General features: G+C 45.7%; 1 protein-coding gene across 2 annotated transcripts in view; it reads left to right on the forward strand.

Annotated features, from left to right (window-relative positions):
• The window catches only part of LOC105192436 (thrombospondin type-1 domain-containing protein 4), a 93300-nt gene that overhangs the window by 46284 nt on the left and 29650 nt on the right, over positions 1 to 17366 (forward strand). For both annotated transcript variants that reach the window (XM_011156580.3, XM_011156581.3), the window contains exon 3: positions 14592 to 14667. In XM_011156580.3, the coding sequence (XP_011154882.1) occupies positions 14592 to 14667 (76 nt within the window). The remainder of the gene's footprint in view (positions 1 to 14591; positions 14668 to 17366) is intronic.

Consider the following 17366-nt stretch of genomic DNA (forward strand, 5'->3'; position numbering starts at 1 on the left):
ATCACGATGGAAACTCGGTGGCTTTGAGGTTATAAAGTCGTCGATGAAATTTCGTACGTCATCAATTGTCGAAAAATGTGTATCGGACGGTCCGTGTTGCATCGACCGAAGCAAGTGAAAATCTGATGGTGCTGGGTCTGGAGAATACGCCGCGTGTGCGAGAACTTCCCAGCCCAGACGGTTTCCTTTGTGGCTTCTGGTGTATGCGGTTTAGTATTGTCGTGCAGCAGGGTGACTTTACGGCTACCTTGTCGAGTAAATGGCCTTTTTTCTCAATTACATCGCTCAGACGTATCAATTGCTCTTGATAAATATCTGCTTTAATGGTTTCACCCGATTCCAAGAACTCATAGTACAGCACACCCTTCTGTGGTCCCACCACATATAAAGAAGAACTTTTTTTCCGAAACGTTTGGGTTTTGTGCTGTCGACGTTGTCGGTTGATCAGGATCTACCCATGATTTTTTGCGTTTAGAATTTTCGTACATAATCCATTTTTCGTCACCAGTTACGATTTTGTGCGAAAAATCGTTGTTTTGTTGTCTGGTGAGCAAAGTAACGCATGTGGTCAGTCAGTGATTTTTGTTGTCAATGGTTAGCTCGTGTGGAACACATTTCTCTTCCTTCTGTATCTTTCCCGTACGGTGTAAACGATCGCAAATAGCTCTCTAGCTTGCTTCCAGCTTTTCCGTAAGTTCTTGTTGGGTTTGTGCCGTATTTTCATTCGGTAGATTCTGCAACTCTTCGTCTTCGAACTTTTTCGGCTGACCGCGGCGTGGTTGGTCGTGAAGATCAAAGTCACTGCTTCGAGAACGTTCAAACCAGTTTCGGCACGTGCGATTGGTCACAGTGTTTTCACTATACAAGCAGCACAAATCATGGTTGGCTGCTTCCGAAGGGTTTTTCTTTGAATGAAATATGAAATGCATCGCATATCGAATATGATCTTTGTTGATAGCCACCGTGAACACTACTGATCGATTAAGTAAATGCCAACACTTTAAAACTGCAAAAGGGCGGGAGAATATTTCAACTTCAAATTTTGCTTTAAACTGTGTAAATTTCTTCGGAAAGAATTAACTACTAGACCTAATAAATTGATCTTTTCACGATTGTTAAAATATTAATTATTACTTATTTATAAAAATTAATTATTACTTATGCATGTATATATATATATATTATATCAACTTACTTAATAATTCACATCTTGTTTATATATATTTTATAGTTTATTTAAATGAAGTTAAAAAAAGAGTTTTCTTATTAAATCATCGAATACATTTCAAACCGCACCAAAAATTAAATTAAAAATTAAAGTTCACACTGTATTAAAAATCAAATGCACATATATTGAAAGCTGCATAATATGTATATTATAACATTTATGCGTTTTTAAATATATGCATAATATACCGCATCAGTTTAAAAATGCATGAATGTTTTCCATATTTTAAATATATTTTTTGCGCTTGTTTAAAACATATTTAAAACGTAACAAACAGTTTTAAACAAAAAGCATGATGTGTTGTTCTTTTCATCATGCATTTTTAGCAACCCTGTTTTTACTGAAAACTCCCATCAATGTTTGGGAGTTATTCGATTGTTTGATGTTGTAGTTGATTGAAGTTATGTTTTTCGAGTTGTTTGGCGTGTACTTTAATTACTGGAGCATTGTTAATGTCCAATTTTAACGTTATAGTTACAACAATGCATTAAAAAATATCCTCTGGAGTCTTCAGATGACCCTTGGATATATTAAGGATAATACGAATAAAACGACTCTTCAGCTACGTCTCAAGTTTTGAAGAAGAAAAGATATCTTTACAAAATTACCCAAGATGACAAGTTCAAGATGATAATTTCGTCTAAATCGCATCGAACGTGTAAAATACGGAAACGTTCCTTTTCACTTTGGGCCTCATCTATGATCGATCCAAAGTGCCAGGAGAAATTGACACGTTTCTCATTTTCTCCTCGCTCGACTAATTTCCCGATCTGAGCCTCAACATTAAATGACGTTTCGAGTTCGGCGGAAATCGGCGAAAGGAATTTACACACTTCGTCTTGCCTGCTCAGCTGATGCCCAGCTAATTTGCGGATCACCCAAGCATGCGACACCGTTTGCATCACGACGGGGACCCCCTGACTCGCGCGCGCGCGACTGCTGACTCTGAAATCTCGAGAGAGACCTGGTAACCTCGCGCTGCTCCCGGGTCCTGAAACATCTTGCTAATCGTGTCGATTCTTCTCTTCATCCCCGCGTTCTCGGTCGGCAATTATCCCTTCGGCCTGGTGTATCCGCGTTCTCCGAATATCCGGCTAATAGCGGACCCATTACTGGACCCGGCCGCTTGCATCATCAGCAGCAGGGGTTGTTGGCTCCTACAGGCAATCTCGAAAGACGAGAGCGGAGAGGACAATACTCGGCCAGATGAAGCGAGCGAACAAACGAGAGAGAGAGAGAGAGAGAGAGAGAGAGAGAGAGAGAGAGAGAGAGAGAGAGAGAGAGAGAGAGAGAGAGAAACGGCGGTCGCCTTGAAACAGTTAACGCGGTGACAGACGTTCTCGAACGGGGTCACAAAATACCTTGGAGCGTGCGGGAGACGGTGGCTCGCTTGGTTCGATAATGAGCGCAGCAACGACTGCTTAGCGCGCGGTTGCTCTGATTGCGATATCGCTCCGCATCGCGCGCGGCGACGTCAGTTTAAACAGATGCAGCACACAGTAACGGCGAGCGAGTGCGAGCAAGCGTCTTTATGGAGCGCGCGCGACCCGAGTGGCCTTGGCTGCTTCATGTTGGATGCTTCGGCGCGGTTGCCTCGCATCTCGAATCGCTCCTTTGTAAAGCCCCCGAATGATTCCCCAAGAAGAAATTCTGAAGAACCTGACAAACTCATCGGCGGCAAACGCGGTCCCTCCGCTTCGGAGGATTACTCGACGCGCGCACCCCTTGGCACCCCTTTGCCGAAATTCGTCCTGCCGCCTTCGGCGCGGACCGCTCGGTACCGAGAAAATCCTCGTGGCCGCGATATCGCGACGAAGGGGTGATTTTCATCGATCAATCGAAAGAACCGGTAGTTTGTTTTCAATTAATCGATGTTCTCAGATGATTTTATTTTTACTCAATGAATCGATGTTTGATGGTTTTTCCTCAACATCGGCAACCGATTTTTATTTGTCTTTAAATAGAGGATTTTTGTAATGTCGTCTTTCAGATACGGTAGACGGAATTCGTGGACGTTAAGTCCGGATCTATTACGATAGTAAGCTTTAAGTCTTAAGAAATTGGCCAACCACAGTCAATTATTCTTGTAAAAATAGGTTGGAATTGATTAATTTCTTAAGGTTCAAAGTTTACTACATCTATTGTACAGTCATGGACGATAGGGTTGTTCGGTTTTTATTGATAAGTTTCGGAACGTTGCCGAATGACCCAATGAGAGCACTTATCTTCCCAAAATTAGTCCTCTCGTCACATGGAAAATACATCAAATGAGATGCCAAGTTAAAGACCTCGCACACTGACGCGATTAGCGACGAACAATAAGCGATGTCTAATGAGAGTTCTGTTTTAAAGAAGAAATGAAAGCTTTTCTTCTTAAAACAGAACTCTCATTAGATATCACTCATAGCACGTCGCTAGTCGCGCCCAGGGTGCAAGATCCTTTAAGAAGATTTCTAGTAACACTGAAAATATTGCGGGCGTCATTCCATCCTTGTTTAACATTTAGTGAAAAATAAGGATTGAATAACGCCGGTAAACACATCTATTTAAGCGAATTTAAGAACGCATCCAACATGTAAGTAAGGAGAGCATCCGAGTGTGATATTTCCGAACGCACCCCTAGCAGTGTTTAATCGTAATGCTAACCAATTTAAATGTTTACTTTGCAAATTTAATCAATTAATCGGTAAGTCGATTTTTTTTTTTCTTTTTATAAAATAATCGATGTTATTTCAAATCTTTTTATTAATCGATATTTTAAATATATCGATATATATTTTCGAACATCGTCCATCCATCCTTACGACGAAGGCGTCTCTAAAGCCGCTTGCGATAGAAATCCTAGAAGTCGTAAGAAAAATTCACCAATCGCAATTGATTATTTTTCGACTGCGGGGAGAATAGTCGAGTGTGATTGGTCAGTTTTCTTATGGCCTTGCGATTTAGGACTTTACGACTTTTGGATCCCACTTTATATTCGCGTGCGCGCGTTGCCGACATACGCAAGAGCGACACCTTTGGCGACGATGTTCTCGAACGGTATAACGAGGTGTTGCGACCGTTCAATAGTGGGTGGTAAATACCAGGGCGCATGGGAGGGGGGTGAGGGGGGCCCATACGACGACGCTGCAACGGTAACTGCGGCACGCAGCTCGGCGCGCGATTGCACCTGCGTGCGATATCCGCCGCGTACGACGCGTGTACGCGCGTAAAGCTCGATTTACACTCGCGCGGCTCGTCGCGTCCGAGCGACGTCTTCCTCCGTCTCGGCGAGTCTGGTAAATCCGGAGGGACACGCTATTTCTCCGTGAGATTTCAAGCAAATTCGGTCGCCTCGTCCGATTTCGGCGGGAGAGATCTGTTTTCTCCAGCGAGTTCTTCAGTCGTTCTCGAGCGTCGTCCCCGCGCGAAAGTTGAGGTTAGACGCCACTCTCTCGCCAGCCGACTTCCCGCCCGCATTGGAGCTATTTATTTTCGGCCGACGGGTAATAGCTGGCCCGAGCTGCTCGCGCTAATTGCTTTCATCGGCGGCTGCTTATTTCCAGCGGGATTACGGGTAAGGCACTAACGACGTTCCACGATACGGAGCGCCCTGGCTGAAACGCGCGGGAGCTTCGGCGGATCGGCCGGGGATTAACCGCGCGCGCTTCGGATAACTCGGCCTGTCGCCGTCGTCTCCAACAGTGGAAATCTCCCTTAAGCTGATCGAGGTGCTCCGGTATCATTAGAGGGGCCATTCGAGACTCGCACACACACGCTCACCTTGTCCGACGGCGACTTCTCTCGGGGGGAAAGGGCGAGAGAGAGAGAGAGAGAGAGAGAGAGAGAGAGAGAGAGAGAGAGAGAAAGGAAGGAAGGGAGGAGGGAGGAGAGTACGGTCCTCGTGTCGAAGACAATGCCGTGCCGCGTATCGTGCATCATATTTCACGGTCATTCCTTTTTGTGTCCGCTGCGTGTGCATCGTTTCGGCTCCTCCGGACCCCGATGGCGACGAAAATTCCCCTCCGAGGACCACCGTGGCACCGAATGCGCGGGCCTCCCGCGACGTCGGATGCCGACGATGCATCCACCTTGTTCTCTCCTGTCGCGCCTTCCTTCGCTCCTCCCCCCCCCTCCCTCACCGGGTAATCTTGCTTCAGCCGACAGCGAGTGTTATTTCGGAATTCGCCCCGCGAATTTCTGAAATCTGACACGCAGCAGCGGCTCCTTCGACGCGGAAACAACGATACAAATGTAAAGTGACGTTTCTTTTTCTTCTCTTTTTTTTTTTTACCAAGCAGGTGTTTCTCTAATTGCGACCGGGGGTTTTTTTAAGTGACAATTTGGAAATTTGAGGGAGGAGGAGGTACAAGCGCGGAGATGATACAAGCAGCGCTCCGGATTTCGACACGCGCCATTTTTTCGGCGGAGGCGACGATATGAAAATAGAATTTTTTTTCTACAAAGAAGTAGAGTGTTTCTTTGATCGTGAGGAGTATTTCTTTTATCAATAGTTAAAAAATATGGTACATGGAGATGATTCAATTTTTCGGAGAAGCGACGATACAAAAATGAAAACTTTCTTTTCAGAAAGAAGAAGTGGAGTGTTCTTCTAATAGCGTAGAGTTTTTTTTTTTTAATCGGTAGTTGGAAATTTGGGAGAAAAAAGGGAGATAAACAGGATGTCCGTGATCTTTTGGAAACGAAAAATTATGAAGAAATTAATCAGATCAAACTGAGAGGAAAAGTGAAGTACCATTTTGCAAAGATTGCAAGTTATTAAATTATTAAGTTATTAATCATTGAAAATGACTACATTTAGAGGCTCTTTTAATTGATGACTCGAAAATTTGCATACTTATTTGCGAAATGGTAAAGGATTTTTTTGTGCAGAATAACCTAACCTACAATTATATGACGGCTATTGTGTCTAACGATAGATATGAATATATTGAACTTTAAATCCTGGATCTTGAACTTGTCGTTAGACACAATAGCCGTCATATAATTGTAGATTAGATCATTCTGAACAAAAAAATCCTTTACTACTTCGCAAATAATTTTTCAAGTTATTTAAAAAACCTCGAGATACAGTCATTTCCAATCATTAATATCTTAATAACTATTGCGATTTTTACAAAATGGTACATGACTTTTCTTCTCGGTTTAACCTGACTGATCTTTACAATATTTTGTTTCCAAAAGATCCCGGACACCCTGTATATATGGAGATGATCCAATTTCCGGGAGAGGCGACGATACAAAAATGAAAACTTCCTTTTTACGAAGAAGTGTAGTGTTTTTCTAATCGCGAAGAATTTCTCCAATCGAAATGGGAAATCTGGAAGAAGAGAGGGCGAAAAAGAGAGAGAGAGAGAGAGAGAGAGAGAGAGAGAGGGAGAGAGAGAGAGAGAGAGAGAGAGAGAAGACACATGGAAGATGATCCAGGCGGCGCTTCGTAATGAGATTCGGCGCGAGGCGATGCGAGGCGGATCCGCGGGGAATTACGCGTCGTTCGGATATCATCGCGAGTCAACGTTGCATCACCTTGTAATAGTCTGAAATTGTCGATCGTAACGTAACTGCGACTTTGAGAGCGACGTTAAGCGCTACGGCGTATATAACTGTCATGCGGCGGGCGCAGGCCGGCCGGCCCGGCCCGGCGCAATTTTTACGATCCGCCGTAATTGCGGGGCAAGTGCCGTTTATTTATAATACCGGCGTAAAAGTTACAATGTCGAGCGCGCGCGTTCGTGGCCGGGGAGACGCGGCTAGAGCCGTATTAATATATGGCGCCGTTAAACCCGTCGCGTGACCCGCAATTGTTCAACGTCTGAGCACGTATACACCATTAGAAGGAGAATTTGTCCTTTGGCCGCGTGATACGGCGATTTTGACGACGCGCCGCGTCGCGATCACGGGCGCCCATCGCGGCGAATCGCCGACTTCGTCGGATTTCTCCCCTTCCTCCTTTTCTTTTTCTTCTCATCATCGACGGCTCGTGCCTCCCACGTGTCGCTCTCTGTGCCGATGTATAGTTATTATGGTATCCCCTTGCCCCCCTCTCTTTTCCTCCTCACCTTGCTCCCTCCCTCCTTGCCTCGCACTCTCGCTCGGAATTCGATTTATCAGCGAGTGCGCTTCCCGGTCCGAATTCCGGGAGATTCGCGGAAGCGGCCGAGCGTGGAGTGCTAATAATTTCGCTCTAGCGACAAGAAGCGGGCTCTTTCTCTCTCTCTCTCTCTCTCTCTCTCTCTCCCGCGCGCGCTGTTGCCCTTAATGGCAGCCATTGAAGCCCCTTGACTTTACGGTGGCGTATCTGGCTGCCATTGACGCGCCGGTACTCGTCTTGAATAGGAGGATTCTAGCCGGGGTTCATAAGCCGAGGGCTCCGCTGCCGTTTCTTATTGATCGATTTTTCGCATTCCTACGCCATTGAGCACAAGACCGGCATTGTTTGTTGTAAGCGCGAGATACGCTGACGGGCCGTGAGATAGGGGAAGTCGTAACGGGTCGCGGATACTTCATAGCTGCAGCCGCGCTTCGTGCCCCCTCCCCCCTCTCTCTCTCTCTTTCTCTCTCTCTCTCTCTCTTTCTCTCTCTCTCTCTCTCTCTCTCATTGCAGAGATCGATCGCAGGCCGATGCCGAGGCGGGAGCGCATTTGCATCGCGAACGCGCGGCTCATCCGGCGGGAGAGCCGATCCGCGATGCGCGATCGTGTCGCGGCTGATAAGCCGCGGAATCTCCGTCGGAGATTACTTTAAGCGACACAGGGTGTCCGTCGCGCGGACGAGAGAGAGAGAGGAGAATCATGCGGAGAAGGCGAACGGGGACGTCGATTAAATCGAAAGTGCTATCTCTCAGCGTCCGCACGATCGCATCGAGCCGCCGCGCGAGCGCATGACGGACGACGACGACGCGAGTCGTCGCCGTCGACGAGCGCGGGCAAAAATCGGAATTCCTCGTTTCCGGTCGCGGCTCGCGGGAGCTTCTCGCCGACTTTCTGGAAATGGCGTCGGCGAGGAGGCTCAGGCAAACACGATACGTCCGCAAACCCGGTTAGCGATCGTGCGGCGTTTTTATTTCTCTTCTTTTTTTTTCGAGTGCGGGAACGCGGAAAGCGAGAAGTTTGACGCGCGAACTTGATGACTCTGTCGAGCGCGTAGCTCTTCGAGCGACGGAAAAATGCGCGCGACTCTTCGCTTGTCGCGTCTTTCCCGCGCCTTCGGAACCTGCTCAGCGACCGTGTGGCTTTTTTTCCAAGAAGAGGGAAGCGACGAGTCTCATGTGCGAATTCAATCACTCCAGCGCGATCGCGCAGCTTTTCGGCTGAATGTCGGCCGACAATAAGAATCGCGCGGTATTTCTCTGTGGAAATTTCCAGGCAAACCGAAGTTCGCCCCCTCCTCGCCCCCCCCTCAAGTCTAAGCGGACCGAAGCAAATTTAACGAAATTAATCCTTAGCGAAATTTTTATTTTCGTTGGGTGATATTCAAGATTTCAGATATGTGACGCGACGCGTTTCGAATTCTTCGCAATTTTATTGTTGTTTGTAGCTTTTCGTAATTTCATTACTTTCCATTCCGCGGATTTTTCCGTCGTCAACCCTTTGTGCGAACGAGTACTTTCTCCAGTGATTCCCGGTAGGTCGGGCATATTTTTTACGTAACAAGATTTTTTATGTATTTCTTTATAAGATATTTTGTAAAATATTTTTATAAGATATTCTTATTAGATATTACTTTTTATAAGATTTTATTTATTTGATAAGATATTTTCCGTATAATAAGATTATACGCTAAATACTTAAACTTTGCATTTCATTTGTTTACCGCTGCGGTGACGGCAGACCGAAGGAAATCTAAGAAAACTAACCCTTTCTAGCGAAATTGTTATTTTCGCATAGGCGACATTTCAGATTTAACTTAGCTTTTAAGATTACTGAGTGACTAATTAATTACTACGTAACTAAGATTTAACTTAAGATTTAATTTAACTAACTCTTTCTAGCAAAGTTGTCATTTGCGCAGAAGCGTATTCAAGGTTTCAAACATATGACGCGACATTTTTGATTCTTTTTTTTTTACAAAAACTTTGAAAGCATGTCTGTGTGTTTATTTTTATAGATTGTTTTGTTTACTTAAGATTTCAAATATATGACGCTGCAACACGTTCATCGTTTTCCGAGCGACAGAAAACCGAAGGAACTCTTCGCGTTTCCGCTCGTCGCGACAGTCATATAATCGCGGCGTTTCGCGCGGTTGCAATTTCCCTCCCCCCTCTCTCTCTTTCTCTCTCTGATGTTCCGCAGCTCCCAATGCAGCACGAGGAGACCCCAGACGAACGCACGCGTCTCGTCGCTCGCGTGCGCATCGGTTCGGATGCACCACTTACGAGCGCGCGCATCGCGTGGAAAGTCGGGAGATATAATGCGTTTTTCTGATTTCGCCCGAATACACGCACACTCGCACACACACACACACACACACACACACGCACGCACGCAATGCGCGGCTCGCAATGCTCGGCTGTGGTGGTAGCGGCGGGCGGTCTGCTGCAGACCCCTCTCTCGCCTTCCTCCCCCCCTCGCTTCACGGCCGCACCGCGGTGCATCCGAGTGCCGCCACCTCCCCTTCGCCCCGTCGCGCCTCCTCGCGCCGCCCGGCGGCGGCGGCGGCGGCGGAGTCGTGATGATTAATTAAGCTTTCCGAGAAAACGCAACAAGTGAAACGTTATTAGTGCTTAGTGGCACACTTTACTCGGATCAGTGGCAGTTGGGGTCTCTCCCCTTCGCTTCCACCTCGCTCCCCTTGCCCCTCCCCGGGTGTGTTCAGCTGGATCGGGTACGCACTTCCTGCTCGCGCGGGGCGCCTTCGTACACACCTACGCTCTCAACTCTCGGCCATTCGCGCCATTCGGAACGGTGTTTCTTGATCGGGAATCGATTCTTGACGAATCGATTGTGTCGATTGATCGATCGAGTGCGACACTTGGACGATAATCAGAGGAACCCGGGGGAGCACGGGACTCCTTCGAGGACTTTCGCGTCGGCGCGGAGTCGCGCGTACCCGAACACCGGGGAGAGTTAACCCTTTAAGCTGTTTTATTCCTTTGTGGACGAATGCCGCCGGCAAACAAGTGAGAGACGCCGATGCGAAGTTTAAAGGCTATCGCGCACAAAATTACATATATTACAGCGTAAATGTACATGCATAATATAAACTCGCCTCGACCAATGAGCACTTAGAAAGAAATTGCCATGTTGATTTACAGACATAACATAACCTAACTTTTTCCTAGACGCTCATTGGTCCGTATGATCTGCTATGCATGTGTACCTACGTCATTTTGTGTGCAATGGCCCTAAATTTTTAACGTATTATCTTGTTGTACAGAAAATATCTGTACAGAAAATAAATAAAAAGTGTCATATAGAAAATATGCTCGACCTACCGGAAATCAGTGGAGAAAATACTCGTCCGCAAGAAGTTAACGACGACGGAAAAATTTGCGGAAAAAAAATAATGAAATTATGAAAAGTTACAAATAACAATAAAATTGCGAAGAATTCGAAAATGTCGCGTTATATATCTGAAATCTTAAATATCGTTTCTATGAAAATAACAATTCCGCTAGGAAGGGTTAGTTTCGTGAAATTTGCTTCTTTGGTCTTTAGGTCGGTTAGGCTTGAGGAAAAAGGGAGGCAAGTTTTGGTTGCGAATTTTGCTTGGAAATTTGCATGAAAAGAAGATTCTTTTTTTCGGTGTAATAGCGTTACCGAATATTCGGCTGGAAAGTCGCAAATTACGAAATTACGGACACTGAATCAGAGAATAATACGAAACGCGACGGAAAGTAACGAATCACACATGATGGCGGCGTATATTTTTCCTCCCGCGGATACTTCCGTCATTAACAGCTAAAAGGCCTCATAAACTCGGGATTAACGAAGCGAGCGAATTCTGCGAGGAATCTTGACTCTCAGACGATTTTCCGCGGTTTCTGTCCGTTTCGTCGGCGAGAAACATTCGGCCGCGTCTCGACGATTAAGAGTAATTCATATGGCGCTGCTTTTACTCGCTCTGAATAAAACTTTTAATTCGCCAGCGAATTCGCTGATAGAAATTTTTTCTAGACTTCTAATTTTCATTCGCTAGCGTCTAAAATTTAGCGGACTCTAAATTTTAATGGTCAACGTTGTGTCCAACTTTGTCGCAGCGACTGCTGGACATCGCATTCTCTCGATTTTACACGCTGGTGAATACAAATCAAACGTCTAAAAGAAATTTTCACCAGTGGATTCTCAATTTTAGACGCTAGCGAATAAAAATATATTATCCAGAGAAAACTTTCACTGACGAATTAGAAAGTTCGTTCAAAGCGAATACAAAAGCAGCACCGTGTGAAGCACCCTTTAGGCAGCGCAATTAGTTCCTCCCCCGTTTCCCTTCTTCTTTCCATTGACTCACTGACTAGCTCCATGTCTCTCGTGTTGAATCGTGTGTGAAAGAGAGAGGGGAAGGGGGAGAGGGAGAGAGAGAGATTTGTTCAACATGATCAATCCCGCATCGCGAGCGTCCGATCGCGATCCGCAGCGCCTGGTGACGTCCAACTCGACGCGCATCAAAGCGTGTCGCCTCATCTGCATCTCGCATCCGCTGCTCTCTCTCTCTCTCTCTTTCTCTCCGTGTCTTCTCGAAAGTTCGCCCGTTTTTCCATCGCTTCTACGGAGAAATGATACGGCGGCAACCGTTTACGCGCATCAGAGCGCATCTGCCTGTTAGGCGCGCGGTCCATCATCGCCGTGGGCGGTTTTCTATTCGCTCTCTCTCTCTCTCTCTCTCTCCCTCGCTCTCGCTCTCGCTGTTTACTTGCCCGGCGGGCGCCGTTGAAGCTCACGCTTGTGATTATAAATAATTAGCGGGGAGAAGCGACAAACAAAACGCGCGCGCCGGGCGGTCGCGATTCACACGCACGCACGCACGCACGCACGCACGCACGCACGCGGGGTCAGTTTACGCGCTTCTTGCGTGTCGCATAGTTCGTGGCGCTGTCAGATCGTCGAAATGCGCCACGCGATTGGGCAGCAGAGTCATCTCGGCGCTCGCTTGGATCCGACGGTGTTCGATTATTCGGATAAATAACGGATAAATAAAGACGACGCCGCGCGGCTTCGCTGTGATCTAGAGAAAATTATGCGCGCGGGTAAAATTGCGGCGGCCAGTTATTTTTAGCTCGACGATGTGAATATATATTATCTTCATTTGCATCTTAAATGTTATCTCCATGGGGTTATCTACGATGATGTTCGCGGATAATTTGGTCTACAGCGAGAACATATATATTTACCGAGGCTCTCTTATTCATCTTTTTACGCAGACTCCTGCGACTTTTCCGGAGTGGAGTTCAGGTTAGTTAGAATTCAACCCCGCGTCTGTGTGCATTCGAGTGATAATTATCTCGGCCAGTTTCTTCAGCAAATTGATCCGTTTCTCCCTTTAATTCAGACGAAAATCCCGTCTCGAATTTGTCGCCTCGAAATCGCGCTCTTTTCTCTCTCTCTCTCTCTCTCTCAAGAGAAAGATAGAAGAGAGACAGACTATTAACGCGACTTCTGATTGAATGCTACTTTTCTGCTTTCTGCTTTTTTTCCCGAAATGTAAATCCTCCCTAAGGGAAGATTCACATCTGCCTAAGAGAGGATTCACACTTGGGGAATCTTCCCTACGGAGAATCCTTCTTACCTCGCAGGAAGCGCGTAGGGACTCTCTCTCTCTCTCTCTCTTTTGAGAGAGAAAAGGAAAGAGAGAGAGAGAGAGAGAGAGAGAAAAGAGAGATAAACTATCAGCGCGACCTCCGATTGGTTTCTGTTTTTCCCCCAAGTATGAATCCTCCTTAAGGGAAGATTCATACCTCCCTAAGAAAGGATTCACACTTGGGAAATCCTCCCTAAGGAGAATCCTTCCGTCTAAATGTTTGCACCCCCGACAGGCAGAGGTCCAGCCTTTTCTCCCGGACCATTCGATGGCGCAATACCGTGACGTATAGCGTAATAGCACGCAATTAGCGTGACGAATCGAGCCGCGGCGCGGCGCTCCGCGAGCACCTAGACTCGCGAAGGCGCAACCGACGCAGGCGGGAGCGAGCGATTACGGGGATGCACGCGGCGTGCAATCGTTATCCCGCCAAGTAACGGATGCTGAGATTGCATGTCGAGCGATCTCGGGCGATCTCGAGGAGGCGGGCTGAAGCGAGAGCGACTAGCCGCTGAAACAAAAATTGGGACGTGCGTGTGGTGTTGTCCAATGAAGCCGCGATAAGGCGACGCGAATCGACTCCATCGATCGCCGAGATCTCTATACGCACGCAGGCCGAGCTGCGCGCGGTCAAGCCTGCACGATGATTACGCCAACGGAAGCGACATGTGTCCGAGGCTTGTCAACGAGAAATACATTTTCTGCCTTCGGGCTAGGCCACGCTACACTTGAACTATTAAGGGTGATTTAGACGGTGCGCCTTTTACTCGCTCTGCGCGAGCTTCTTAATACCCGTATTCATAGTCCTTCCTTGAGAAATAAGGACTCCTTACGTACAGATACATAAAAATATATATAATTTTAATAAGATTTATTTTCATTTGATGGAAAAATGCCGGATTATTCCAGAATTCATCTTAATCATTATTGATGCAATCATTCTTCCTACCACCCCCAAGAATGTTTTTCGCACCCCAGTTGGGAACCCCCGTTCTAGACAATAGATCTTTATTCGCTAGCCTCTAAAATTTAGAATTCGCTGGTAAAAACTTCTGGCAGACGCTTGATCTTTATTCGCTAGCGTCTAAAATTTAGAAGACGCAACATTTAGTGGTCGCTGCGACAAAGTTGGGCACGTTCAACTTTGAACAGTGGCCGATAAGCCGACCTCTGTGAATATTTCATACGTGTTACATACGTACTCACTCTTCTGTCGCTGGTCGAAAGGGCTCCAGGAGAAGAACACCCTGCGCCTTTGTTTTTCCTCACACGGCTAATTTACTCGCGCTGGAGATATGCGCGTTGGTGCCCTTCACGAAGAGGATTTATTATCGCTCGCATTATCGGCCTTAATCCAGCAGCGTTATCGCCGCACATTTCGTAGAGAAAGAGATGTGCGCATTAGTCGTCCAATAAAGATTAAGATCACATTCTTGAAATTTCTAAGCCAATGAGAGAGGGGAGATGATTACCGCAGGCGCGATAAAGCAGCAATTGCTCTCGCCACAGCGCGAACGGTTTTCGGTCACGAAAGTGCGTGAATTGCGGCTCATCGCGCCCGTCGATCATCATCGTGTTGGTTACAATGGATGGTTACAATTATGCCTGCTCTCTATCTCTGTTTCAGATCGATTCTAGTCTTGACGATGCTTAGCGCCGCCGGTGTCTCGTCCTCCTACATGCCCGAGAAGTATCCCGTGGAAGTAAGTCTTCGTTTGTTAGTCTACGAATATTGCAGCTCAATTGTTGGCTGCCTTGGATGTCTCCGAGCAGTGAAGAGATTAAATTAAAAAAAAAATTATTTATTGAAAATTCATTTATCATAAATTATCTAATCTATTGAAAATTTATTATATTTGGTTTGGCTACCGTCGAATTTGCAAAAAATTACCCCTTGCAGCTTCTGCCTGACGTCGTCGTCGCTTGCAATTTTCAGGATTGGGAAGTAACTCGTTACTTGTAACGAAGTTATAATTACGAAGTTATTTTTTTTTTGATAACTATAACTTTACTTCGTTCCGCTTTTTTCCATCTGTAACTGTAACTGTAATACTTAATTTAGTTACATTTGTTTGATAACTAGTAACTAATTTAATAGTTACTTTAATAATTACTTTATCTATTTCAAACTTAAGTTTCTGGTAGATCAGCGTGATAATGCGATGTGCGATGTTTGATATCCAATAAGCATATAAGTTATTCTGCATTTGGAAAACGTGCTATTGCGTCATCTATCTTTATCGTTCATTAGATGTAAAATAAGGATAAAATGGCGCAACAGCGCTGACAGTCTCCTCTCCGAACGCAACCTGTATTTCTTTCAAAAAAATTGTACGCCTATTGGACATTTCCGTCGCACGTCGCCAATCCTTATTCGTTAACATAACCTGCGTTCAGCGTGAACTGCGCTGCGTGGTTTCAGTTAAATAAAAAATTCAAGCAATGGATAAAACATTTCAATCTTCGGAGAAGGAAATGCCATGGCCAGCATATGCAGAAATATTTGAGTTATAACAAAAATTTGGAAATGAGACCAACTGGGCATTTCTCTGCAAAATATGCGCTGGCAAAAAAATTATTCATGCAAGTAGAACTTCAACTGCAAATTTAAGAAAACATACGAGTGTAAGTCTTTATTTATAAAATATCAATATATTTTTTAGTGAAAAAATCTAATTTCTGATGATTTAAGATTACTTTTAGTATTTATTATCCTCATCAAATTCATTCACTTTCTTACGATTGTTATTAGTAGTCTTAAAGAATAAATATGAATTACTTATTTAAATTAATGAATCTAATTTGCGAAAATTATATACAATATGAGGAATGTAATAATCTACAAACTTTTATAATTAACAAACTTTTAGTAGTCAACAGACTACTTTTATGTAAAATTGAAGGAATTTACGCGATTGCGAAATTTAAAACAATAGCACAATTATTGTAAAAGAGTTATTGTGAAAAGTAACGACTCGTTACTTTCTAAATAACTATAACAGTATCATGTTATTCTTGACGGTCAGTAACTTCAGTCACTGTGAACTTTCAGCTACTTTTTCACTCGAAACTTTTTCAGTGAGAAAAGAAACTGTAACGGTAACTAGATACTATTACAAAATAACTTTCTCAACCCTTAGTGACTTTAATGCGTCATAAATCGCCTGAGTTTCCTGCGCGACGTCTGTCTGTAAGAAGGGTCCCAATATAAAATAGTCTCGCTGCGAAATCTTAGTGCAAGTCCCAAGAATCTTGATACAAGGTATCAAACACGTTCGTCTCACTGAGCGAGGAGTCGCGGAAGATAAACGACTTGATCCGCGGCGGAGCTAAAGCGGCGGGCGCTGCGAGAAGTCGCCGCGCGTTATATCGCGTCCATTTGCACCGAACGTTTGCCGCGTTTGTAGCAATGAAACGCCAACAAATAATCACGCTCGCGACAAGCTCGGACCGCTCTCCCGGCTATCGCGGCGATCTCTCTCTCTCTCTCTCTCTCTCTCACACACACACACACTCACCTCTTCGGGACGAGAACGCAACGAGAAGGCTTCGTCGCGCGCGATGCATATTAATTCGAGCCACTTGCGGGAATTAATACGCAATTACGTGGCCGCTATACCGGGTGGCATGTCGAGAGGGTAATTAATTGACACCGAGAGGAGGTCCCTAAATTACACTGGCGCAGAGCGCGACGGGCAAGGCCACGCGGTGCGAGGCGCGCAAACACACAGGCGAGCTCCGCTCGCTGCTGCTGCTGCTGCGCGCCACGTGCGGCGCGGGCGCCCCGGCCCGATCGTCGTCGTCACCAGCACGTTATAATTATGCCTAAAGAGTCCGTTTGTTCTGGAAAGCGTTGCGGCATTACGACCGCCACGAAAATAGATCGGTCGCCCTAGAAAACGCGTGGACGCATTCCTGCGACTCGAGGTCACACCTGCGACCCTTATCGCCCTCCGGGCCTCCGGCCCGGCCGTCAAGGCCGCTCGCCGCCGCCGGAGTGTTTTGCTTCGCAAGCAAGTATTTCCGGACGTGTTTCGGACGTGTTTCGGACGCGTCGCCGGAGCCCCTGTCTCGATTCCACGAAAGAGGCGGTATGTCGTTTCGGGGTATACCTGTGAGGCTTATTATTATTAACGAGTGGACTATCAGGGAATTTTGCCAAAAGAGTCTTGCTCCGTGTGTATGATAATATTTTTTACATAAGAAAATTTTCTCATTCACGAAGTAAATATTTTTGTCCCGGAAAATGACGCGAAAAACATTGGGCTAATAATGATGTTGTCGTGTCTACTGAAACTCATCAATCTGAAATATTTAAATTACTTTTTAATAAATTAAATAATTAATTTTTAAGTTGGAATAGGCTATCAGGAAATTTTGATAGGGGAGTTCTACTTCATAT

This window comes from Harpegnathos saltator, unplaced genomic scaffold (assembly GCF_003227715.2).
Source record: "Harpegnathos saltator strain DR-91 unplaced genomic scaffold, Hsal_v8.6 scaffold381, whole genome shotgun sequence".
Classification (NCBI taxonomy): Eukaryota; Metazoa; Arthropoda; class Insecta; order Hymenoptera; family Formicidae; genus Harpegnathos; species Harpegnathos saltator.